At 43.0% G+C, this 27,936-nt stretch overlaps 1 protein-coding gene across 1 annotated transcript in view; it reads right to left on the minus strand.

The window, feature by feature from the left end:
- Positions 1–27,936, minus strand: part of SCAPER (S-phase cyclin A associated protein in the ER) — a 151,533-nt gene that overhangs the window by 9,603 nt on the left and 113,994 nt on the right. Inside the window, exons 26-29 of the mRNA XM_055002805.1 lie at positions 26,691–26,920; positions 19,982–20,137; positions 13,522–13,759; positions 10,280–10,429 (exon numbers count right to left, since the gene is read on the minus strand). Of these exons, the coding sequence (XP_054858780.1) occupies positions 10,280–10,429; positions 13,522–13,759; positions 19,982–20,137; positions 26,691–26,920 (774 nt within the window). The remainder of the gene's footprint in view (positions 1–10,279; positions 10,430–13,521; positions 13,760–19,981; positions 20,138–26,690; positions 26,921–27,936) is intronic.

The following is a 27,936-nucleotide window of genomic DNA, read 5'->3' on the forward strand; positions in this document are numbered from 1 at the left end:
GTGGGTGCCAGGAGACACACATAAAGGTCCGGCAGGTTTTGGAAATGGTGAAAAATCCCTAAAAAAGCATTTTACAGAAAATTTAGGAGGAAGTAATTTGAGTAGGTAAAAACACAACAACAACATTCGATTTATATACTGCCCTTCAGGACAATTTAACACCCACTCAGAGTGGTTTACAAAGTATGCTATTATTGTCCCCACAACAATCACCCTGTGAATTGGGTGGGGCTGAGAGAGCTCTGAGAGAGCTGTGACTGACCCAAGGTCACCCAGCTGGCTTCAAGTGGAGGAGCGGGGAATCAAACCTGGCTCTCCAGATTAGAGTCCTGCCTCTCCAGATTAGTCCTGGCTCTCCAGATTAGAGCTCTGAGAGAGCTGTGACTGACCCAAGGTCACCCAGCTAGCTTCAAGTGGAGGAGCGGGGAATCAAACCTGGCTCTCCAGATTACAGTCCTGCCGCTTTTAACTGCTACACCAAAGTGGCTCTCTTTTATTCCACTTTCAAACATCTCTGAAAAAACTTGCCCCTATCACCTGACTCCATCTTAAGTTAGGTTACTAGCCCATTAGACATACACTCAAAAGATGCATTCAGACATTATGAACAAAAAGGAGTTTGTGACAAACATGAGCTTGTTTAATATTTTCCAGCATCACACCAAGATCAAAAACTTCCTGGTTTGATGTAATCCCAATTTGTTGTGCAGCTGAAATTATTTCTAGAACACATCTCAAAAAAGCAGCCAGTGGCAACAGTGCAAAATATTCTAGCATGAATCCACTGGCCTGAGAACGTTGGAGCAGCAGCTAAACATGTTCGCCGCTATCCTCAATGATCGCCTGCTTAAAATAAATCTGCTAAATCCCACTTTAAAATGGCCTTTGCGAGAATCTGGTGCTGTGCTACATGTCACTGAAGGGTAAACAAGATTTTCAAGGCTGGTCAAAACAGTCCATTTGCAAAGAGCATTTGATCTTAATTAGACAAGTTGTTTCCCCATCTATCAAAGAACTCTCCAGACGATTCCCTCCCACCCACTATGGTCCATTAATAAAAAAAAAATCACATTCATCTTTGCGAGTAACATTTGCAGCAATAATCCATTATCCAGAGTTCCTTTAATGTACAATTTTGGTGTTTTTGTAGAATTGGTCTTTGGGGACGCCAAGAGAGCAGCTTGATATTTGTGAGAGTCACTCTTGATAGCTACATAGCGAGAAAAAAAATATGTGTGTGTCTGTGTGTGTATATGCAAGTGTTGTGATATATATGTGTGATACTGCGAATATATATTAATTACAGTTATAGTAAATCAGCTCACACTTAAGAGAACCTGTTCTGATTCCTTTAGGAGGTATACATTTATTTTATGTCCTTATGGGGCACTATGTCCACTACAGAGCTTTCATAGCAGCCTCACAGATAAATAACTGTTAAAAAATCTGTCAAAAGTCAGAGGAATTACTTGTATTAAAAAAAATCATCTGTTGGCAGCAGTAACAGACTGGAATAGAAGAAGTACAAAGAGGTTAATTTAATCTACCGTTACTATGGAATAGATGTGAAACTGTATATTCAGAAAAAAAATATTCTAAGATCATGGGCAGGCAGTTCAAGAAGCCAGAAAAGTGGAAAATTATGAGTCTGAACGACAGGTAATTATTGGCGGTCTCCATTGCAAATACAGGGTGACTGTCATTTCTATCCACAAGTTTGTTTTCTTTTGATGGTCATTTGATTGGAGATGGACTTAAAAAAAAAAGCAGAATAGTTGATTTGAAACCAAATTGTAAAGGTTTGATAAAGTTCAAAGGCAGCTTTGATAAAAGAACCGGAATTTATTTATATAATCTAATCCAATATAAGACTAGAGCAGCATGGATATTGTGTGACTGTAAATTTCCTAAATAAACTAAATATTTGTTCACATCAGGGATTTTCCTGTCTGGAAAGGGATACCCACAAGGCAAATTACTACAATCTGGAAAGGAATATCCAGAAGGCAAATTGCTACAAGAGTGTAACGTTTAACAACATGCAGAACCTACCAACAACAATCTAAATATTCCAAATGACATTTTAGCCACACAACTGTTTGTATGGATGAATCCTCTCCCTCTCATATTGTACAGCAAAAGCCCTATGAGAAACATGGAACACTTTTATACTAGAAATTTAAACGTGCGTCTCTAACCGTACGTGAGAATGTTAAGACTGTTTGGGTCCTCCCACAGATATTCAACGTGAAATATGCTACTTATTCCTGGAGGGCCAAGCTACCTACTACAGCCAAGTCTTATTGCTAGCAAAAAACCGAATTCTGCGTTAAGCGATGTGTGGAAACTCCATTCTCTTTGACTTTCTGCGACTATTTATTCCCTATAGAGATGCAACTCTTTTAGGAACGCTTGGGCTAAAACGCGAATGGGTCTAAAAGGCCAAATGCTGCCATTCTCCAATTCTGCCAAACAAACCGAAACGTGATCAGCCGGTAGAACTCCGCTGTGGACGGACTTCGGTTAGCGCCCTTCCATTTACTCTACAAATTCAGCTTGGTGTAATGTAGTTATCAGTTTTAAACAAGCGGGAACAGAACTTCGGCAATATATTATTGCGAATGGTACAATATTCCGCTATATGCTTAAAATGCTTGGGTTTACGGGAGGTTATTTATAACTACATAAAAGAACTCGTTCTCGTCTTGATAGATAAGAACAGCGAGTGTCCATCTCTCTTTTGCTCTCTCTTAAGTCAGAGCTGCATTATTTCTTTGATACTCTATAAACAAATCCCAGACTGTAAGCATTTAATCAGAAGGAGATGTCATCACTCCGGTCAAACGCTGTCTCATTTTTCTTCCTCTACCATTAGTAAGGGATCTTTCAGGGAAAAAAAAAGGGGGGGAAGTAGTTTTCTTCTAGTATTTATCACTGATATCAGCTGTCCTACAGTAAAACCATATTTTCAAGTTTTAAAAGGATCACTGAACACAACTTATTCCCCCGAATGGAAGTAAGTATACCTTCAAGTTTTCCTGTAAGAACAATTCATTGTAATTTTCATTTCAAGGCTAGCCTTGAATGCTTAAATGTCATTACGAGAGCGGATGATTGAAAGTCAGATTTAAATTCAATCTTAAATCCAACGGACAGCTCAAAACGAATCTGCTGGTTAGTGCAGAAATGAATCAGCATATCCTCCAGGCCAAATTTCAGACAGAAGGGACAACTGCCTTGATTTTATTCACATGGAAGGTGGTTACATATGAAATGTACATTAAAATATACATTTCATAATCTTCCTGTTCACATACAAGCTGTTTAAATCTTAAAATTCCAAGTGTTACTTCTCTGATACTGCTATCCTAAATACAATGACCATGCAGTACATAGAATTAATTGAGAGGAGGGATTGGTTACAAGTTCTCCGTATTTTGAACACTGCTATAGAAGAACAGTGTTAAAACTCTTGAAGAAAATCCAGTTTCCATGAAACCTCCTTCCAAGTACATGAGCCGTGTGTGGCACTCTAAAACCTGCAATGCTGTATGCAATGACACTGCTTGAATCTTACTGACTTCTATCAGTTATGCTACATGCCGGATCGGAGCCCTAGGACAGTATGACAAAAGAAAACTGTGACACCTTTTAAATGTTCTTTAGATAGCCATCTTAATACAAAATTTTAAAAAGGATAAACAAATGCTGCATTTAAAACAGATAAACTAGTTTGCGGGGAAAAAAGAATATATAAGTAACAGATGTAAGAAAATATACAGCAAGCGAGAAAAAAAAAGTTTGGAAATGGAAAAGAAAGAACGATGCCTCAAGGCTTTCCAGTTTTAATGGGAGCATGTGTTTGCGCCTAGGCAGCTGACTTAAAAACGACGTCCTGCGCTCTCAGTTCTTGTGTGAGTGCCATGGGAAAAGCAGTAGGGTTGTAGAGGCGATTAGGGTGAATTAGTTTCTGGCATGACCGTTATCTGTTATCATACAATGCGGTTGCACTTCATATTCGTCCAGCGAGCTCCGTGAGCTATTTAAATATGTCCATGCTGTACCAGAGTATGTGAAATGTTCTGTGGCTTAGTGCTTTCACAAGTGAAATGGATTGCACATGGGCCTCGTTCACGTTTTCCATCCACGGGGACTTCCCTCCCCAGTCCAGTCTAGACTGGATGTTGATCCGATGACGGTTGTCTGAAAGTTCCCCGGGACCAGATTTAGCAAACCGCTGCAAAAAGATTTAAAAATATTGCTGGTGTGCGCTTACTGGAAACTGAATGATTCAGATGACTGTCTTCACATTAAGTGTGGTTCGGGCAAACTCTTTGTGGGTCAAGGCTAGCTGTGGTAGAGTGGACGGACAGAGCCTGCTCATCCTGCCCACTGGACATCCCTGTCCCATCCCCGAGTCAATGTCCATGTAACATTTATGTACAAGCCTAAGCCACAGTTAGGTAACTGTAGACTCTGGACTTAATAACCTTAGGGTCCTCTATGTAACACATTCCGGGAAGAAGGAAGCAGAGGGATAAAGATGGAGGCTTTCTCTCTAGATAAAGCTTGTTTTGGGGGAGGGACGACCTGCTTAGCCCCAAAGTCCAGCCCTAGCATGGGAAATCCAATGCACGTAGGTCTGAACTACGTGGTCATTTGGGTGGGCAAGTTTATATAGGCTGTTCCAGTCCCAACACTGGATTCTATACAGGTGGGCCTGATGGAAATGTTTTGTCTCTACAAAAATGTCTGGTGGGCCTCGAGATAGGATGTGTACTTAGCTGGCTGGGTGGGAACCCACTCCCCACTCTATGCAGGCTTGGATCAGGAGAGGCATGAGTATTCATGTACAGGGGCTTTCCCCCCCACCCCCTAATTTCATTCTGTGTTCCTTCCTCCGCTCCGTCTAGCCCTTACTGGGCTCTTCCCTAAGGCACTCAGGAGATGCTCTGAGATGACACAGAACGTGGTGTGTGGCACCAGCTAGAGGGAGGGGGGAGAATAAATAAAAACAAGAGTTTCTGTCCATATCCTTTGGCTTCACGAAAAATGAGTCAAAACTAGACAGATACCCAAAATCAACCTGGAAGGACGCCATGTCCAGAAAATAAAGCCCCTCCTTGAAGCTGTCGGTCCATCCATCAACGCCTGGAGACTTTGTACTACGAAGCCATATACTGGCTGCGAGAGCAGACTGTTCCAAATGACAGAGGAAGCCACTGTCTTCCTATCTTCGCTGAAGCTGCTGTCATCAGAGAGAAAGTAGAAGATTTACAGGCTATAAAGCTGCAGGGAAGGACGGGGACAGCCTGTGGCTCGCTGCATCCGTGTCAAGGGGTTTGAAGACTTCTGGCTTAGCTCTAAATTACTGGATGACATCCGAGTGCCTTGAGAATAAAAGACCAACAAGGCCTGGTGAAAGGTGGAACCCAAGCAAAAGGCGAGGTCTTCACAGCGCGGCTAAAGATTTATTTCGTGGCAGAACCTCTCACGCTCAGGGCCCAAAATGTTTGCTAAGGTTAATCTATTAAGCAGATGAGTGCAAAAAACACGACTTCTATTTTTTTTTTAATGTGGACACTTTTCTCTTAAGGACTACGTAGGGACCACCTAAATTGATTTGTTTTTTATTGTGACCCATGAGTTGCTTTTCAGGAATCAGTACCTTCCTAACTCTGCCTAGCTCTCTGACCATTACCAGAATTTAATTTTTAGATGCTTTTCTAGGGTGGCAAAATTCTCTCTTTTTACTTCCTGGAATTGATGTGATTTAAAAAGAATTTACATGCCAGCAACAATCCCGAATTATACGTCCAATCTCCTGTCCTACTTCCGTGTCCTTTTTCCGTGACCTTTTCTTTCCTGAAAATCAGAGTGGATTAAAAAATATTGTAAAAACCTGTCTGGTTATGTGTATCTGGCTCCATGTAGCTCTGATTTGACGAACAGCAGGATGAGTGAAGAAGGCCAACTAACTTTGCACCCGGCCGCGCACGACCATGCGCCAAAGCGCTTCCATTTGCAAAGATCTGCCAAATTAAAAATATTCACACGCAACAATGAATATGCAAAGGGCTTTTTAAAAAAAATTAAATTCTCAGTGCGGTAATGTGGGGGAGGCCAACTCATCTGTCATTCATGTTAATTTAATTATCAGGCCACATTCAATTATCCAATATAAAATGCAAATGAAGCCAACAGTTGACAACACATACTAATTGGGTTTATTGTATTAATTAGATCGGGTAGAGAGGAGAATATGGAGAGCATCAGAAGATGGAAGGTGGAGATTCATTAACAGCAATATTTTAATTAGGAAAGTATAATCCTAAAGTAGACCTCCCCCTCCAATTGGCTTAATCATGGACATTATTCTGATTGCAAAGCCCTCCTTTATGAGCCTTTCCGTGGTATCATGGGGACCGTTTTTTTAAGCAACCCCACCATGGCTAATAAAGCCCACAACGATGGTAGGTGGTAGAAATCCCTCCCCAACAGCTGCCTCGAGGGTTAAGGAAATCTGAGCCTCTCTGAAGCAACTTTGGAGATAGATCAAGATGGGTTGCTGTATTTGTCTGTCCGTATCAGCAAAAAAGAGCAAGAGCCCAGTAGCACTTATAAGACTAACAAAATTAGGGGTATGAGCTTTTGTGAGCTACAGCTGTGGGTATCCAAAGAAGTGAGCTCTGGGTCACGAAAGCTCATACCCTACCACTAATTTTGTTAGTCTTATAGGTGCTACTGGACTCTTGCTCTTTCCCACTGAAGCAACTTTGTATTTGTGTGGGGTGGTGGTGGTGGTATCTGGGCTCACGACTCTATCTCTCTCCAAGCTTCCTGTCCACCCGCAGTCGCTTTTGTGGCCAAGGGAGGAATTAGCCTGCTACGGCTTCAAATGGATCGCTTGGGAGGATGATTTGGGCTTAGAACCTCTTTCTCTTGGTCAAATTCCCATCACAGGGGAGAATCTGCAGCTCACTAGCACAACGTGCACGCGAGAAGGTTCCAACTTCAACCTCCGTCACCTCCAACTCAAGGACTGCAGGCAGCGGGAAAGAGTTTTCTTGGCCCGAGAGCTATTGCCAACCAGGATAGATAATACTGAACTGGATGACAGTATAATACGCTGTTCCATATTCTATTTCTACAGTCTTCGTGTACAGTTATATATTTTGCTTATGCTGTTTTATGCACTGCTTACTGTCTTCACTGTTTACTAGTTTTTTCCCTCCTTTCAAATAAAATTTAAAACTTAAAAAAATACTGCACTGGATGACAAATACTCAGTCTAAGGCAATATCACACATTACCTTCGTACCTTTTGGACAGGGAGGATTGTGGCTGTTAATGTGAAAACGGGGACTGGCCCCCGGTCGCTGTTGACGGGAATGGAAAGATTCTCTGCTTAACAGCGTTGCACAAATTTCCAAAAATCATGGAATGCAATTAAATTCTTGGAGCCTGAGTGGTCTTGTTTAGAGGAGAACGCACCAGAGTATGTACAGACACAAACTAGAAGTGGGGGGGGAGGGTTTTTTCCTCTCAACTATGTAAATGGAGGAATATGGGAAGAAACGGCAGAAAACTTTTACCAGCAACTAGTATAATTAGGATACAAAAACAGACCTCTTATCCCATCTAGTGGGAACTCTTATATCAAATGTTATGCCCAGTACTACTGAGTAAGAACGTTGTGTGTGAGACAGATCAAATAAATGTTAACTACACAGAGATGGGCTTACAGGTCCACAGACATAATGCTGTTTCTTAGTCTACAAATCAGCAAAAGAACCACCTGCAGAAAACGAAATACTTTGAAGTCTCTCTTTTATACGCTTAAATGTGTCCAGAGTGGTACTTCATCTCATTCCCCAACTCTCCCATTATCAGCAGACGGAGATCAGTCAGAGATGTCCCCAAATCAAACTGGGAACCAATGGGAGTGCGTTTCTCTAGTATTTCTATCTTGGTTCAGATTCTGGGTTTAAGCTTTGGCGCTGAAAGGAATGTAGGAGAGGAAACTGTATAAATGGGCTACACGCTCTTCAGGAAGGAAAATGCGGAAAAGGGAAGCTGATCAGGAAGAAAGGGTGAGAAGCCGCAAGAAGCAGCATTGGATGGATGCAAGTAAGCGGCTGTCCGCGGGCTGGATCGATTCAAACAGAAGCGAATGGGAGGAGAGGAAGAAAACAAAAAAAAATTAACGGAGCTTGAACCTGAGATGCCGTTTCAGACTTGCATTCCCTGTTGCTTCTATTTGAAAAAACGTGATGGAAAAAGCATAAAATGGTATGTCACCATTCCTACACAAAAATTACATATGAATTAATGTATACATAATCTGAACGTCATCTACCGGGTCCTTTGGATGCTTTAGCGAGGTTTAGAGCGTAGCTCTCTTTTTAATCCAGGAACATGAACCCAAAGCAGAGGCAGGCCTGGGATTTCTCTTTGTTCTGAGGATCTCAAAGGGAGCTTTATGAGCGGGCTCAGATTTTGCCTAGTTTTGCGGATGGAGCAAGAAAGCAGCTTTAGACAAGCAACAGCCCACAGTTCGTGGCAGGGGTGGATAAAAGGCCGTTACTATGAACGCGTCATCTCAAATCCCACCCGCAAACCAAACAGAGTCTTTGGATGCTGACTTTGCCGCCTGGCTGATTCACCAAGGCCACCTGCCAGTGTGGCACGGTGCCTGTGCCCACACTGTAGCTGGACCCGTGACCCCGGATTCAAATGCCAACAGAGATGGGCACTCAAGCAACGCTTCCTTGGAATCCCAGTCGTGTGCTATTGCTGGCACACACGCTGCCGTTCCAAAGAGTCACATCTGTCTTGAAACTTGTGCCAAACACAAAATGATTAAACTGCAGAGAAAAGTGCATTTTCTGGATACTGCTCTATGCCAAGAAGGCTGGTCCTATTGCAGTGGGAATGCAAAAAGCGCCAGCGGACCTTTGGGGAGTGGAAAGAAATGCATTACCAAAACCCAGACGGAACAGCATCTGAAAAGAGCAGCAGGGGCTCAGCAGGGGTTGTGGACCTCTGCTTCGGAGAAATAAAATTCTGCTTTAGGTTCCAAATATTGTTTTAACATTGCCCTATGAAGCACTCTAAAAGCCAAAACATGGGAAGGATCTAGAACTATTTTTTAAAACTATTATGCAATTTCAAGGATGACAGACATTTTGTGCCCTGTCCACGACTGGCCCAAAGCAACTGTAACTTAAGAAACTACTCTTGAGATGCTCAAAAGTGTGTGGGGGGGATGGGACATGACAGCCTTTGATGTTTATGTATTATTAAGAAAATCAATCAGCAGAAAAGGAACAGAGACATAAAGACCTAAAGTAATTGCAAGAGAAAATGACTTGTGCAAAACAACAATATATACAATACGATAAAATAAGCATCATCATGATAAAGACAAACAACAGCTTTGTTGCAATGAAAACATTGCAAGGAAACAATGCAAGCTTCCCCAACTGTGCCTAAGAGGGGGGAAAATGAACAGTTAACTGGCAGCTATTGCTATAGTCCTGGGAACAGATGGAGCGATGCAAAAAAAAATAATAATTTTTTTTTTTGCAGGAACGACGGACGGCCCTGCTGCTCTGAGACATTATCCAAGCTCCCTCCAAACAAGAAACCACAGGGCAGAGAAGAACTTGCAGAAATGGAGGAAATTGCTTCATTGCACCATCAATCAACACGAAAGGAGTAACGCAACTTGAAGAACAGGCATATTCTGCAGTGACCGCAAGATCCTGAAGAACTCAAGACTTTTAAATGGAAGATTTTTCTCTGACCTTTCTGGAGCTCTGACTGAGACCGCTCCTCGCGTACACAGGGGCTCCCGAGTGTACACATGCATGCTTCCCTAGGTACTTTGTTCATGGGACAACTCAACAGCTCATGCAAAGCCACCTTGGCGACAACTGCACAGGGAGGACTGTAGACACTGGGAATACGCTTGGAGCTTTGCACTGCAGCTGCCGTCCCACGGACTCTCAGAGGAAAGATTGGTGTGGTTTCTTTGGCATCAAAATTGGGTAAAGCTTACTTGCCAAAACATCTATATGCCACCTTGCTGCAAAAGGCCCGAGACCTTCTTTTCGTCATAGTTGGCAACTTTATAATCCAGGTGAGAATGGCGAGCAACCCCCTTTGCCCACGCAGAGCTGACCCAATAATAAACGGAAGGGGAGACCTGCACACGCAAGCGTTCCAAATGGGCACTGGAGCACACGTGGAGCTTCCTTCCAGCGGACACCCTTACCTGATTATCCGGGTGGTTTACGGTGAAGTACCCAACACAAACAATGACTTCGTGGAGCAGAACTTCGCAGGTGTGCTGGGAACAATGCCACAACAGAGAGCTCACGATGTGACGGAACGCAAGCGACAGTCCTTCGGCGCCCACAATGGACTGGAGGGGGATAAAATATAGAAAGAATTACGATTCACAGCATGCAAGCGCTCAGATAAAACACGGACAGCTGCAGCTGTAAGTCACGGGCTCTGCCAGCTGGGCACGGGTTATACGCACGTTGACTTCACTGAATTGAAAGAAATACTGTTCGCGCTTAGGGCAGTGTTTCTTCACCTTTCCTGCGCTACTGGCTACTATGCAGAGAGGATTACCGTCGAATGCCCCCCCAAGCCACAAAATCAGAAACCAGAACATTGAAACTTGACCAGACTAGGTAACTATGCTGAAGCCTCAGGGTGGGGTAAGCACTATAAAACAACTGCCCTCTGCTGGCTGTGGAAGCCACTGCAAGTGGGAGAGAACGCTAGCTCCTAATTCTTCTTTAAGCTTTCCAGACATATGGTCAGCGGTCATTTCGTAGAAAAAGAGCTGGAGGAAATCATTAGCATAGCTCATTAGCATATGCCACGCCCCTTGACATCACCGGAAATGTGTCATTAGCACAACTTATTTGCATATGCCACACCCCCTGACATCACCTATCCTGGCTGTTTTGGACCCAATCCTGGCCATTCAGGGTCGAAACTGGGCCCAAAATGGCAAAAAGGGGCTGAAAATGGCTGAAAAGGGGCCCAAAATGGTCAGGATCGGGCTGCTGCTGAGCAGGAGAGTGATCCACCACCTGTCAGAGGCCCGATCCGGACTGTTTCGGCCCCAATCCAGGACGAAATGGGCCCAAAATAGCCGAGAGTCAGGTGAGTGGGGCCACCTGTCATGTGACCTCTTTGGGGAACTGCTGGAACTGTGTTCCTGCGCGTTCCCCCTTGAAATGAGCCCTGCCTATGGTGCACCTTTAATCCCTAGTTGGAAGCATGGAGCCCACTGAGATGCAAGCATACAACAGGAATTAACACCTCTGTCATGTGACACAGGCTTTGCCTCCCCCCCCCCCCCCGTCCTGGAAGCTCAAAACCAGCAGGAGAGTTTGGGGAGATGAGGACCTACCTATGATGTCACTTTCTAGTGGGTACTGAAAGTGACATCAACATTGGGGCAATGCTCTAGCTTGTTCCTGAGACTCTATGGTTTTGGAACAGAGTTCTGGGCAAATGCTAGAGTGTCATCCCAGCGTGTTGACATCACACTGCAGCTTCTCCCAGCTTGTGTGGCGAGAATGCCAGGAGGTATGGTGACCAAGCTCTTTGTACATGCATATCTGCACTAAATTTTTCCAACAAGCAGCTAAAAGAGAGGTTTTATTGGGGTTTGTAATGCAGTGAGTGGACTCTGTGACCCAAGAGCCCCGACCCATGCACTGAAGACCCCTGCCGTAAGGCGCTTTTGTCCTTTGACCGTGACTCCCCCTGCCAGCCTTTACGTGAAGTTGAGCTGCTGGCTTGGTTTGTTGAGCTTGATAGACCTGAAGCAGTTGCTTAACACAGGAAGAAGCCCAACCCAGCCATTGTGATGGATGGGCTGGAGATCAATCTTTAAGTTCACTAGTGCCCCTTTCTCCACCCCCTGCCACGACCAAGCAAAATGTGCAAGGGCAGGGGAAACATTGCTAAGCAGTCTCCCAACCCCCTAAGAATCTCTCTCTCCTCTGCCTCCCGGTGCTGGTCACATGCTCCCCTTCACAAATCCCCCCCTCTCGAGAAACCCCAATCTTGGATTTCTGCGCAGACATCCACTTGCAGCAAATAATATTTTTAAAAATAATTGTTTGCTTAGATATATTGGAAAGAGCAAAATCCTCGTGAGCCACAGGGGTTTAATTTTTTTTTTTTTGGCACTGGGAGGACAGTCTTGTTGAAAACAGACAAACTGCTTCCAGTGGGGAGATTCGGGAGAAGTCCATTTTATCTATGCAGCCTACAGCCTCTATTTAATAAACATGTCAACTAGAAAAAGCGGCGTGAGGTCAAAGGGGAAAAGTGATGCATGAGGAACGAACATCAAAGTCGACTTGACTTGAACGAAACAACCCTACAGGCCTGTGGGAAAATATCTGCCATTTACAGTTTCTTGGCTCCCCTGCCTTACGGCCTGCATGAAATAGATGTGCTTAACATTACGCGGAACAGCGGAAATGTAGCTGTCCAAAATATGTCCCAGTAATAATTTTCGGTCTTCGTGGCATATTATCACAGGCAACAACCCTTGGAGAACTCCTACACAATTGGAACAAATGGGAAATGTGCGCATAGACCTCCCATTCATTTTGTCGGGATTTGAATTTCATTGGGGGTGGAAGCTGTGCCCCACAATCATTTATTACTTGATATTATATTGTGCGGCAATATCGTCTTGAGTACAGTGCTTTCCCCCGCCCGCGCATACTCACGTGTGCTCCTCTGATAACAACAGTCCATCAGGGTATCTGAAGTTTATATATAAAACCTGAAGTCATTTTTCAAGGAAAACAATATTTCCTCTTTAACCAAATGAAGTGGCAGTTTGGTATCCTGCACTGCTTCTCACTGACACCTTCCAATTGTTTAGACTCTCAAGATAAATGGAAGACGTACCCACAAGCCATGGGACCATCCGAGCACATGTTAATTTTCATGTCGGCTGTCCTGAGTAAGACAGCGGCGCTTGAGCTCACAACCTTCTATGAATGAGTTTGTTTGCCTCAACTACTCAGCCAATCCTCCCCCCCCCCCGAGAGAGAAACTAGCAGCTGTTGAACATAAAAAAAGATTTTGAGTGCTTTTCAAAGCTAAAAACAGTGCATATGCAGAGGTCACCTGCAAAATGTAATAGGTACACACTGGTTTGTTCGTTGGCTTGGCTTGGCCTGGCTGGGAACACCCCCCCCCCCCTGTTTTGCATTTCTCATCATAAGTTATTAAAACTGGAGATTTTTTAATTAAGAGGGAGATTCTCGCAGCCAAATAACCTTCACTTCTGCTTGGCCTCCCAAATGAACTAAAATATCCATTTATTGAAATTAATACACTGACATCACCCTGTATGCTCTCATACCAAGTTGCAAAGACTCCTCCTTGGCAGAAGCAGACATGCAACAACTTGCAACCTGATTCTAAATTGGGGTGTGTGTGCACATGGCGAGGAGGTGGTATTACCTGGAAAGCTGGCAGGTCAAGAATAGCAAAACTATTGAAGAGGCGTAAACTCTGAAGAGCCACTTGGATGGTGTTCTCTGAGTAACTCTCTTTGGGGCATGCGGTGCTTGTGTCCGCAATGGTGCCATGGAAGAGAATGCAGTATAGCATGTGCAAGACTCCAACCAGGTCCGTGGCCTCGAGAGCTGCCGTGAATCCCATGGGATCTTGACGGGGGTTATCAAATATGTTCCAAGACCTGTCAAAGAACGGAAACAGATATGAAGTCTGGGGGCGGGAGGGAACCTGTGATGCTGCGATTTGCAGAGGAGGACATAGATTGAAAATATATAATGAGGACCAAGCATGCTCATTGCTTTGGGGCTACTGAGAAAAGCTGAGAACAGTTATGGGGAGGAAGGAGGGAAATGAAGATGAGGAAATTTCCCTGCTCTAGCCCTAGTGTCCCAGAGAGCGAACAGCAGGTCAAGGAAACTTCCTAATGATTTCTTTCTCCTGAGATGCCTCATGATCTCCAACTTGGAATACTCTACAATTTTGCAGCAGTGCCACTTGCAAGCTTTGCTTAAATAATTTTTAGTTGTTTTCAGTCAGCATCAAGCATCTTTCTGAAGACCATGTATATTGAATGGGGGTCCATGTGATGATCACCCTGGGCAGCAGGTCCGCTAGAACAAGGCAGGCCTTTATGCCGAAATCGACTGCCTATGCTGATGCATTCATTTCCTACGTATTTGTCCTGCCCCCCTTTCAGTGAGCTCTGCTAGAACAATGAAAGTTAGAAATATGTATTTTTGGAAGAAACTGAACAGCAAGTGAAACCAAATCGGAAGTCTGCAGTCCAGCAAGATCGGCATGAGAAGACCGAGCTTGCCTGTTGCATTTGGCTTGCCCAAATGTTTACTTTTCGCAGTGCACATAACTTGGTACGTGAACAGGCCGTGGGCTCCCACCGGCGTTAACTGTCAGTTGTAATCACTTTAAACCTAACTGTTTACAACAAAAACCCTAAGAGACCTTATTCATTCCAGCAGCATTGCCCCCCCCCCTCAAATATGAGAGATGTGGTGGTGGTGGGGAGTACTTTTATATCCATTATGGGAATAATTTAGATCCAAACAGTGAATCCCTTAGGTTTAATACATTTTGGATTAAGAGACCCGTCAAATGTTAAGAAACCACAGTGGAACTAACTGGGAACTCTCCATGAATTGTATTCTGTTTAAAACCCATGAGCAAAGCATAAAGAATGGCAATAAAAGAACGAGGGTTCCCAGACATGTTTGCTGACTTCGTCACTTACTTTCTAACAGGGTGGATTAGTTATTGGTATGATGTTTCCAAAAATAAAAAGCACATTGCAGAATTTAAGTTACCCAGTCACAACAGCTGCCAAACTCCATTAATGAAAATGCAGATCATCTTCTGACACAAAAAAGGACTTGGTGATATTATCGCTCACTAGGAATAGTACACTACTGGAAGGAAGGAAGGAAGATGTATTCAGTGTGCTGTTGTCTGTGAGCTCAACAGATCTTCATTTATCTGGAACTGTGGCTTTTAGTCAAGGTGGACAAAAATGGTCCTCATTAGTTCAGGGGAAAAGGTGTTTGCAACCACAGAAAAAATAGGAAGGGGACATTCTCTAAGTGGCTTTTTTAAAGGACCAAGGCTGAGTGTGCATTCTATCCTCAAATTAATATGGTGAAATAAAAACCCACCCTAATGAAGAGCATGTTTTAGGCCCACAATGAATTATGTCGATTAGGAGAGCATTTTTCTGGTTTCGTATAAATGTATTTACAGCTCAAAGAGTATTTGAGAATCTGGCAAAGCCAGAAATGGCGGAGGACATAAAATAAAGGATGTGGATTGGCAGGCCAGGTGCAAAAGGAGGAGAGAGAAATAGTGGTTAAGATCAGTAAAACCTTGCATGCCTGCCCCACTGCACCTTCTTCTGGTTTTCAAGTTATGTTCCTAAGCTCCCCCAGATATATGTAATATCTGTAATAACTGGACTGATAATTTAAGGGGAAAATGTGGGATATCAACTCCCCCCCCACCTTACTCTTCTTATTTTTTCCTAAATAAACATTTGTGCCATAAAATGCGTTTTCGCTAATGTGTTTTTCAAGTTTAATTACCAAAGATTTAACAGCAAGGGTCTGGGATATCAAGTTCAGGGATACCAAGTTCAGTAGAGCAAACCTTGGCAATTCTTGGGGGACACAGAAACGTTCGACATAAGAGGAAACCATGATTCAATAGGACTAGTAGAGGGAACAGGAATATAACTACGCTTGGGGAGCTGAAATCCCACTGCTATCCACAAGATTTAGTTTACGCCTGGACTGCACCCAACACTAATAAACAGATGAACTGCACACTCCACTTATATTCCTAACATGTACTGCAGGCAGTGGCTTTAAGGAGGACCACTGAACCATGCCGAAAATGTCTTCAGCCCCTTTTAATAAATCTGTGAAGTGGATTTTTATCTTATCCTTCCTCCGTGGTTCTCCAGTCTCCACGGGATCCTCACAACAACCCTGTGAGGTAGGTTAGGCTGAGTGTGTGCGACTGGCCTGGGGCTTTACCCAGCAAACTTCGTGACAACATGGGGATTTGAACGGTGGTCCTGGTCAGACACTCCATGCTAAATATTCTCTGCTATAGACCCCTGTATTCCCCTTGAACGCGAGATGGACTGTGTGTCAAGTGCAAACTGGGACCAAGGGGCCCAGTGGTTTTCTGACTTCCCTTCTTTCTGATTCCCCTTCTCACCTGAAGTCTCGTTGTCTGCTGAATATGTGGTCCACTGGCAACCGGGAGCAGAACAAACTGTCCCCAAGCAAGCTGCTTATATTTTATTTGCCGATCAGCAGCCAAAACAGGCATTATCTTAATTGCTGTAATAAAATACAACACAAAGCAGTCTGCATCCCTCGCACCCTTTTGACCCGACCTTTTTTTTTTAATTATTATTCTGGTGCACAAAACTCCCAGCACATTCCAAGGATACACAAGCCAACAATTCAACCTCAAGATTAATTGGCGAGTGACGAGGATTCAGACGCTGTCCTATTTTTTTTCCTTTCAAAATAAGATGCAACAACAAAATTCCCATTTTGGCTCGGAGACGTCGAGGTGGACTAGCAGATATACTGTCTGGAGATGTTTTGTACGCATGCGGTTAAGCCTGAGCGAGTCTGTTCTGCACTGCCAAGCCATTTCGCTGAAAGGTCTGTTCCCGTTAAGTCTCTTTTATAGTCATTGGCGCAATGTTCTTGTGGGACTGGACGTGAAGGCTGCTAACACCTTTGGAATGGTTCCCAGTCACTTCAGCGATCTTTGGATCAAGCCCAAGAAGTGGTGGAGCCTATAACGCTTTTGTCTATTATACAATCGAACATCTTCGTCTACCACTGTTAAGAAACTACTAGTCTTTTGACTTTAACAGGTCTCTGTTCTCAAGTGCTGTTGGATCAACAGCTCTGGCTTGTGAGCTTCATCATTGGCCCGACCATACAGACACACTATGTCATTGCTTAGGGCTCCAAGCTTTCAGGGGTGCGCAATTAGATGGGAGTACATTTCTATTTTTATTTTTACATCGTTCATGCCAAATAAATAAAGGTTAAAAAATTGTTCTTATTTTTCTCTAATATTGAATGTGGCACCAACGTTACAGTTCATCTATGGCGCCAAAACCCCTTTGGCTGGCCCTGAATATCTGGTGTGTGTGTTAAATGACATGTTGCTTCCGACTTATGGTGACTCTATGAATGAAATATCTCCCAAAAGTCCTATCATTAACAGTCTTTCTCTGATCTTGCAAACTGGGGGATGTGGCTTCCTTCACTGAGTCAAGTCATCTCATTTTGGGTCTTCCTATTTTTCCACGGCCTTGCACTTTTCCGAGCCTTATTGTCTTCTCCAGTTGAGTTATGTCTTCGCATGATGTGATCAAAGTACAATGGTCTCTGTTTTGTCATTTTAGGTTCTAGGGAGAATTTAGGCTTGGTTTGATCTAGAACCCACTTATTTGTCTTTTGGGCAGTCCATGGTATCTGCAAAACTCTCCTCCAGCACCACATTTCAAATGAATCAATTTTCTTCTTGTCAGCTTTCTTCACTATCCAACTTTCACATCCTTATGTAGTACTGGAGAATACTGCAGTGTGGATTATTTTGATCTTGGTCCCCATAGAGAAATCCTTATCTTTAAGCTGGTACTCACATGTTAAAGATTAATTGCGCTTTCTCTCCTTCCACAAAGTGGAAGACAATTTTCTGCTTTCTCTCAAATCAAGGTATTAAGGAGAACAGATTAGGGGATATCTGAGAGATGTAGAATAGAGGTAATCTTGGTTGGATCTGCTACTTTAACAGTGAGGAAGCAGAGTTAAACATTTCTAAAATTATTAATTTCAATGGACTTAAATAGAAAGGTTTAACTCTGCTGATGTCAGCCACATAACCTGAACTATTCGTATAAAGCTAGACAAAATCAACTCCATTACATTTCAAGGCATGTTACGTTCCTTTTTTTAAAGTACCAGATTGCTGCAACCTCAAAATGCCTACACAGGCAACTTCAAAGCTGACAATCTAATTACTAAAAAATGCTAGAAAACGGAATGTCTTCCTTTTAGGTGCAAAAAAAAAAGAAAGAAAAAATTCAAACATTTATTATTAGCAATACATTTAAAATAACTGGAAAGGCAAGATACAGCTAAATCTATAAGACCTTGCCAATTAAAGAAAAAGAGCTCATATTTCATTATAAACGCTCCTATCTTCACAGTTATGGATTCCTTCATTTCAACAGCACAACTTTTACAGTTCTATAGAACGATATGAATTTATGCTGTCCGATTAGTGGGAAGTTCCTTTTGATATCTCTAATGGTACAATCATCATTTTTAAAGACTGTCACGAGAATACAATTCATAACCTGACTCTGAACATCTTAAATATAAACTGCTAGCTGGTACCCCTAGTTCACACCTCCTTTTCATTCCTATTACATGATTTTTACACAACGCTTCTTGCTCTTTTGCTTCCACTTCTGTTTTAGCACATTGTGAAAAAGCGTGCGCTAAAGAGAGACGGCAATCAAGTATAGTCTTTTCAAAGTATTGCCTTTGCATTGTCTTTTGTAATCCTGTAGATCGTCTTCGGTCTCAATGAGAAAAAGACCAACGAGAAACAAAGTAAATGAAAATAAAAGGTTATTTTTTGAGAGCGAATTAGCATGGGATTATTATGCATCTATCTAGCAAGAACTCAAGTAAATGAATTTGTTTGTGAAGACCAGTCCAACCTGCTGATTGATCTCAAACTTAGCTCGGATCCAAGGGAAATTATCAAGGCCTTGAGAGTCAGAGACCACGGAGATACTGGCAGGTGGGAGCATTTGTAAGGGGCAGAGATCTGGGAAATGGCATCACATGACACTCTAGGAAACCCCCTATTTTTATGGTGGAAATAACAGAGATTAGGGAAGTCCTAGAGGGCTGTATGACACTGCCCTCCCTCCCATTTTGCTCCCACTGTTCCAGTGTGTGAGGATGGTAAGAGGTTGTGGTAAGTCTATTGGAAACCTTCTGAAATGCTTCAAATGTGAGCACCAAATGGCCTGGCATCACATGAACACACACAAGCCTTCCTGCTTGTCAGTGAGCCACAATTTGGAGTTTCATCCAAACCAGAGAACTATGGTTAGTGGTTCCCCTACAAATCTGACTTCCAAATCACGAACAAACTAAAGTTTGTGTGCACAGAGAGGATTAAGGGCAAGCCCAGAATGCTGCCTGAGGAACTTCCCAGAGCCATTCATAACATCTGTTCCACTCATAGTTTGTTTAGAAAATGTATATGCTGCCTCTCCAAAGACCAGCTGAAGGCAGCTTACAGCTGAGATGATAATACAAAGCCATTAGTTCTGCTCAGGGTTTCTTTTCTGGGAAAAGAGGTGGTAGAAATCTCAAGAGGGAAATGAGGAAGAAATAGATGGGATTCTTTGAAATATTATTATTTTCACGCACTATTGCCGAGTATTTTCAAGAGGTGCTGGAACTCCGTTCCACTGCGTTCCCACAGAAAAAAAGCCCTGGTTCTGCTATGGAACTGGAATCCTCCCAGTGACTGAAGCCGACCATAAGGACGACAGAAAGAAATCTGCCTGCTTCAAAACCCTTTAAAATGACTTACAGCTGACGTGAGAGCTAGTTTTAAGAAATAATTAGTGATGAGACGGGCCTGGTCAGATTTTATAAAGGAACTCTTTTTGCTGGGCAATGTAGTGGGGTTTTTAATCTGCTTCAGATCTGGCTTTGTGAGGCTGGTGCCACTAGAGAAACATCTGTAGCTCCAAATTGTCCTGTTTTTATTCACGAACGTGCACACACAAACACAGAGATATCAATCTGATAGGAATATCGCAAAACCCACTCACCTTCCATTGACAGCAAAACACAACTGGCACATCCCATGCAAGGCTGCGGTGGCGTTTTGCAAGAAAGTTGCTATTTTGGGATTTTCATCAATCGGGCCTTGGACAGATAGGAAACAGCAGCTCAGCTTTTCTATTAATCCAATATGCACCACATAGCTAGGCAAAGGGGGAGAGAGAATATAGCATCAATGCCTGCCATATTGCCCACTTCACTGTCTAATCCTGTCATTTCATCGACAGAATCAGCACATAAATATTATGATCTTAAATTGGTTTAGACTGTGGCCATTGCATTTGTTTTTGCTAGAAAATTCTAGCACAATTTCTAAGCTATATTTCAAAACAAACTGAAGCATTTGTTTTACCTGTGAATAAAACTGTACAGGTCTGCCACAGCTATTGATGCATAAATACTTTTATATTTCTGCCACTTAGCACAAGGAAAAAAAAATCAACCAGAAGACACGAATAGAAGGATAAAATTGCTCAGATGCAGCTGGACTACAACACGATCCTGCAAAACTCCAGTAAGTATATTCTGACTGCCTTCAGAGGTTTAACTCCAATTCATGGTTTGTCATGACCAAAAATGAGCTTGGAAGACAGCTCGTTTTCCCTCCCTTTCTGCAGGCACACTCTGATACTGAAAACTTCTTGGTTATCAAGAAACCGCAGTTTGTTGTTTCATTAGACTGCAATTAGACAGAACTGTGGACTGATTGTTCCATCCCAGTTTGGAATCCTGGTTGGCAGGCAAGACAGCCCACCAATTTGGCCATTGTAACAAGCTGTGGTTTGTTGGGAACACAAAGTCTTTAATTCTTGAATTGAATATGTGCGGCAGAAGGGGAGCACATGACCCAAGGTTTCCAAGGCTCTTTCCCATAGCAACAAATGATAGTTTGACATTGCCCCTAAACTGAGATTGTCTTAAACCCACAAAATAGCAATTCACAATTGTTAAAATGTATTTTTCTTATTATGTTATAAGCAGCACTGGGGCATCTTATTATCAGCAGAAACATTTCTTCGATAAAACTAAGCTGCTGATTTTTGGGGGGAGGGGGGAAGAGACTAGTTCCTTCCTCCCCAAGTCTTCTATCATGATGGACAGCAGCGTTTCCCCTTCCCATTGATCAAAAATAGTCTCTGCAAATAATCCTTGTGATCTGTGTTAAGTTCTAGTGGGCAGACCAAGTGAAGGGCTCAACAGGCGAAGACTTTGTGCAAGAAAAGATTCGGGGGCATGAGATAAATACACAGAAAATGTGTTCATGAATTTATCATGAAGAAGCAGTTATAGTATTACCGTCCCTAGGAATAACTCGGATAAAAAGACCGCTTGGGAAACACGCTGAACTTCACAGGGAAACCAAGGGCAAGATCCTAAGACCTAAATTAATTTTAGCAAACCACGCACATCATCTGGAGACTACGGGCAAGATCCAGAGGTTCCCCTTCTACCAAGTGTGGAATCATCCTTCATTAGAGGAAGCTGGAAGGAAGTTTTTGCGACCCACTCTGTTTGGCAGTGACAATATCAAGAACGGAGATTGAAACAAATCTACATTTCAGGACTTCTGAGCCTTCAAATGCTCTATCTGAAGCCATATTTACAACAGTTCCACAAAAGTGGCCATGCTGGCCTACGACAGTTAAAAAGGGCGTGGCGACATCTTAAAGTCTACCTTGTAAATTCCATGGACTAGAGCATCTGAAACACTGGCTTTCTTTAGTAATCTCTTGAGGCAGTAGACCATAAAAAGGTAGAACATTTTGGAGGTCATTAATTCATAGTTTGCCTTAAGTCACAAGCGGCAGTAAACAACGCACAGAAAAGCTATTTTAGGGAGAGACGTAGGAAAATATCGACTACACTTTCTGTAAGTGTGCATGAGCGTGCCTCTCTATTCTCCCCGTCCCCCTTTGATTGGCTGCTTCTCTCCACTGCTAGGAGGAGGTCCGAATTACACAGCATGTGCCAACTTCCCTCAGCTGTGCTCCAAAACACACAATAAACTGATTATGAAGTGAATGGCTCTCATCTTGACAATACGAACCTGCCTGTTTGAAATGCCTTCTAATTGTCCTGTTTACCTTGTCATCGTGTCTTTCATTCCTCCGCTAGAATCAGGTCCCTGAAAATGCCTCAGGCGAGAGGCCTGACCTGATCCTCATACTTTGCCCCAGCTCAGGGGAGATGCCTGCACTTGGTCTAGCCAGCATCAGGTGTCAAGAGGCACAAAAATATCAAAAAGCTGACCTCCCGATTTAAAAACACAACGGCCTGAAATTTCACACTCGTCGAAAAACCTGTTTGGAAAGGGTGTGTGGACGCGCACAGATTTTTGAAAGGTCACCAGTCTGGATAACCAGTTGTCTGCTTTGCTTACAGTTGCAGTCTTAATTTAGACCCATCATCATTATGCCAGAGCACCCCTCATATTTAAAGGCACTCACTTATAATAAATGATTTAACCTGATGTACTTAAGAGCAGTTCTTCTCAAACACACTGCCCTTTTCTACTTTGTACCCTTTGTGCTGATAGATCCAGAGGAGTTAGCCGTGTTAGTCTGTAGTAGCAAAATCAAAAAGAGTCCAGTAGCACCTTTAAGACTAACCAATTTTATTGTAGCATAAGCTTTCGAGAATCAAGTTCTCTTCATCAGATGCATGGAGGGCAGAAGGAAACTGGCCAAATATAGAGGAGAGGGGGGGAATCTCGAAAGCTTATGCTACAATAAAATTGGTTAGTCTTAAAGGTGCTACTGCACTCTTTTTGATTTTGTGCTGATAGTTACTCAGTTAAAATATTGGTTGGCTGCTCTCTTCATAAAATGCTTGGAGGTGGCTCAGAACAGTCAGTTCGACACCACAATAAAATACAATCCCAAACATTAATGAATAAAAAACAAAGAAACAAAATATTAAAGACCTGCAAGACTGAAATAACAAATAAAATAGTGAATACAACAGTAAACAGAGACACTAAAAGTGTGAGGGCAGGGGGGGGAAAGTCACTAAGTAGAATGGCTGGACAAATAAGGAAGCTTTCACCAGGTGCTTAAAATTAACAGGTCAAGTGCTAGACAAACCACTAGAGGGAACTAGTCAGCCGTCAAGGAGCCACCACAAAAAAGGCCCTATCTCTGGTCTCTGCCCACGGGACCTTGGAAATTGGTGGCACCCAGAAGTGGTACCTCCAATGCTGACCTTAACTAATGGGAGGCTTGTACGATATTGAAATATTGTGGGTCACTTCAACGTGAGGGGGATCTCCATGTATGCAGTTGGAATGTGTACACCCAGAGATCTCCTTGAATCTGATGCTGACCTTTACATTATGTTTATCACACCATGTTACATCAAAGCCTCAGGCAACCAAGTTGGCACGTTAGTGACTGTGATCAGCTTGTGAAAGTATTGGGGTAACTGCTTTAATAATACAATCTTCATAATGTCACTGCTTTGTGGAACCCAAATCTTCATATCTAACAGCACATAAAAACTGAGTCTCATTCAATACCGTGACTGTAAATGAGGAACTCATAATTTTAATGGGGCCATTCAAAATTCAATATAGCATTTTAATGTTTTCTATTTGACTGGGTAGTTAGAAACCAAAGCTCTTGAGATAGGGAAGGAATTTAAAAATATACTTTAGAACAATGAAAAATTTGATAAATTTAAAAAGGGCATGGTTTGTGGTTTTGTATATGAGCCTAAGACTCACAAATTCCTTTCTCCAGGGTAGAGTCAGCTGAAGAATTCACAGAAATTGTTGGCAAAATGGCCCTTTCCTCACCTTCCGTAAGTACCTGGCCACCTGTTGCAAAACACCTCTGTGGACTGGGAGAGCATCGTAACAAGATGGGAGGTTGAGGAGGAGAAAATTCACTTTTCTCCCTTCTATGCTGTATTTCTCGGACTGTACAAGACCATTTCAAATTAGTATCAGCCGTAATTTCAACTGGAGTCACTGGTAATGATTCCATCGGCCCACAGTCCAATACGGCTTATGTGAGATATTTAACTTCTGAAAACTGAATGGAAAACAACCATCTGGCCCCGTGGCTTAATAATTTCAAGGGTGCGTTTGTTAAATTTCTTAGGCAACTATCAGGGAGAGATCAAAGATTGGAAGAACATAAAGATAAAATTAGGAAACATGGAATCCCACCCAATAAAAAAGTGAGAAAGAAGCAAAAGTGATTATTTCAAGAAAAATAAGGCAGCACAGCAGAAATGATGAATACGAGAAAAGTACAGACTAAGAACTATGCTTCTATGTGTGATATCTGCCATCTAGCAATTAATGTATAAGGCACAAGTATATACAGTGCCAGAGGTCACAGCAGAAGGGCAGACAGGGTCAACCCCAGGGGCAGAAGGGGTTCCGAAGAGACAGAAAAAGTAATTTATTAAGATCTTCTCGAAAAATTAAATGCATCCTTTATTATCTTTTGGAAAAGAGGCTGGGAAAGAGATGAGGCAAACAATGGAGGACTATTCTAACGAAATGGATTTTAAAAAAAGAACTCCGCATGGTAACATCCCCCCAATAGCTCTGCAGCGGTCAAGGTTTCCCAAGAGAGAGACAGAGACGACTGAATGATATGCTTTTTGCATCTGAGGAAGTGCACTCTGGTCATAAGAGTGTAAGGAGAGCCCTACTGGATCAGCCCAGTGGTTGGTCCATCTGTTCCAGGATCTTGTTTCACACTGGTGGCCAGGCCAACCAGTTGCCCTAAAGGGCCAACAAACGGGGCCTAGAGGTTTCCCCTTGATGTTGCCTCCCAGAACTGGTATTCAAAGGTTTAACTGCTTCTGTATATGGAGGTTTTTATTTATGCCATTTATAGTCCGCCTTTCTCACTGAGACTCAAGGCAGATTACACAGTATGAGATTAGTACCATCAGTATCAAGTACATTTCAATACAGTATCAAGGACATTTCCATAAAACAATGCCATAGGGTAAACAGATACAAGTTTAAAAGACATAGTATTAGCAAGAATACAATACAGAGTAGAAAAAATACTGAAGCAGAACATAATCCGTTCTAGGATTAACATTAGACAACATGGAGCACTGGTGGTACATAGGAATACATATTTAAAGCAGCAGATAATATGTAAGGCGATATAGTGACGAAGTCTGCGGTCCCTAACTCATTAGCGAAGCATCTGAGACCCCATCCCTACAATGCAGCCCTCCCATTTGAGTAAAAAGCCTTTTTGAATAGTTTGGTTTTGCATTGTTTACAAAAGGCCAGGAGAGTGGGGGCTCTTCTGACTTCCTCAGGCAGGTCATTCCACAGGATAGGGGCCACCACAGAGAAAGCCCGTGTATGGGCTGCTACTGACTTCATCTGGGTGCAGCATGGCACCTGCAGGAGACCCTGTTCAGATGAATGAAGCTGCCGTAGAGGAACATAGGGAGGGAGACGGTCCTGTCGGTTCCCTTTAGTCACCATGGCTATTAGCCACTGATGGACTTTTCCTCCATGAATCTGTCTAACCCCCTTTGAAAGCCATTTGTGCTCCTGGCTGTCCATTGGCAGTGAATTCCACAGTTTAATTATTCGTTTCCTACTGTCTGTCCTCAGTCTATTTCCACGAAAGCTTATGCTGAAATAAAAATTTGTTAGCCTTTAAAAGGTCACCAGACTCCTGTTTATTTTAACAGCAATTATGTCACTGATATTAAACAGAGACGCAGCAAGAGAGCTTTTTTGACTGTGAATTCATACCAGCGTCCCCATATTTACTCAAAGTGTTGGCAGGAAGACTGCCAGTCCTCTCTGGGCTTCAAAGTTGTAGGAACATGCCTCAAGAAGGTTTTGATTTGATTCTCACGTATTGTTGCAAAGTTTCAACATCTAGAAGTGTTGCAAGACAAGAGAATTAAAGGAGGACCAGACATTCTCCCTGTGTTATTTATTACTGAGATGCGTCCTCAGCTTTTGCTGAAATTGATGAGAAAAGGAGAAAAAGCTTGTCACCTAGTGGATATATTAATTTTTTTAAAAATATAGCATATCAGCCGTGAATCTCAAAAAGTCAGGGAGACGGATGGCTAATACAGCAACCTATCTGATCAAATGAAGAATGGACTAGATATTAAACAATAGAGTAATTGCACAGAACAACAAATCAACATGGAAGGAAGCGACCAGATGGCATGTGGCACATTCTTATAAGGGACAGGACATTTACTTCATTCAATGACTCTGAAGAAAAAGCATGAATTACAGAGCATAGTAACTACACCAGGCAAGGTGGCTGCAAGCGAACGGAACACTTAGTGATTTAAATTCCAGGAGAAACACACACACACACACACACACCACTCAAATGTACTCTTCTGCATTCTGGATGCTCTCCTAGGCACATTTAAACTCTGCCACATGACCAACCGAGGCCCAACCATCTCCCACAATTCAATCAGGGGCTTTGAGCACAGGCTGTCACACTGCTATTGGACCTCTGGCATTTTCTTTCACCTTTGGCCATACTATGAATACCTGAAATTGTAAACAGGGTGCTGTAATGCTGTGGCGAAGCAACTGGTCTGCTTGCATAAGGCTCCAGGCTCAATCTCTACCATCTCCAGATAAAGGAGAGGTTGCAAGGTGCTCGGAAAGAGACCGATCAGGACTAACTCATGATAAGGCAGCATCATTCTAAAGGACATCTGTTTTCTTACCTGATGAGGTCTTGTATCCTACTGTTAAAGGCTTCAAGAGGCGAAGTCTTGTTTTTCATTTCCTGAATCCACTTTGGGGCACAGTTTTGATTGTTTCCGTAAGGTACACTGGAGATCAGACACCGGAACACAACAGCCACGACTTTTAGAACGCCTGTTGTTAGACCTTCAAACACTTGCTTGTTGGCCATCCTTCCCAAAGTGGCATTAAGGTCATCTGGAACATAAACCTACATACCAAACACACATACAAAACCAGGGTAAGTGTATTTCTATTCATTTTTAAAATAAGCACATTCTCAATTAAAGAGCCCTGTGGCGCAGAGTGGTAAGATGCAGTACTGCAGCCCAAGCTCTGCTCACGACCTGAGTTCAATCCTGGCAGAAGTCGGGTTCAGGTAGCTGGCTCAAGGTTGACTCAGCCTTCCATCCTTCTGAGGTCGGTACCCAGTTTCCTGGGGGTAAAGCGTAGATGACTGGGGAAGGCAATGGCAAACCACCCCGTAACAAAAAGTCTGCCAAGAAAACTTCATGATGTGACGTCCACCCACGGTCAGTAATGACTTGGTGCTTGCACACCTTTATCGTTACCGTTCCTAATTATTTCTAAAGTTAACTCACATAGCTATCTTGCTATCAGACCCTAGATTGTGACACTTAAACATCTTAAAGCGATTTCCAGCCTGATCTCAACTAAATCTGCTGTCTCATGCCCTTTTTTCAATCCATTCATATCAGTGGCCACCATGATTTCCTGTAGAAGCGCTTGGGGCTCTTTAGCTCGGAGAAACGACAATGATAGAGGTTTACAAGATTATGCATGGGATAGAGAAGGTAGAGAAAGCAGTATTTCTCTCCCTTTCTCTCAATACAAGAACTCGTGGGCACTCAATGAAATTGCTGAGCAGTCGGGTTAAAACGGATAAAAGGAAGTGCTTCTTCACCCAAAGGGTGATTAACACATGGAATTCACTGCCTCAGGAGGTGGTGGCAGCTTCAAGCATAGCTTCGAGAGGGGATTGGATAAACATATGGAGCAAAGGTCCATCAGTGGCTATTAGCCACAAGGTATAGATGGAACTCTCTGTCTAGGGCAGTGATGCTCTCTATTCTTGGTGTTTGGGGGGGGCAATCAGTGGGAGGGCTTCTAGTGTCTCTTCCCCACTGGCAGACCTCCTGAGGACACCTGGGTTTTGGCCACTGTGTGACACAGTGTTGGACTGGATGGGCCATTGGCCTGATCCAA

This window comes from Eublepharis macularius, chromosome 18, assembly GCF_028583425.1.
Source record: "Eublepharis macularius isolate TG4126 chromosome 18, MPM_Emac_v1.0, whole genome shotgun sequence".
Classification (NCBI taxonomy): domain Eukaryota; kingdom Metazoa; phylum Chordata; class Lepidosauria; order Squamata; family Eublepharidae; genus Eublepharis; species Eublepharis macularius.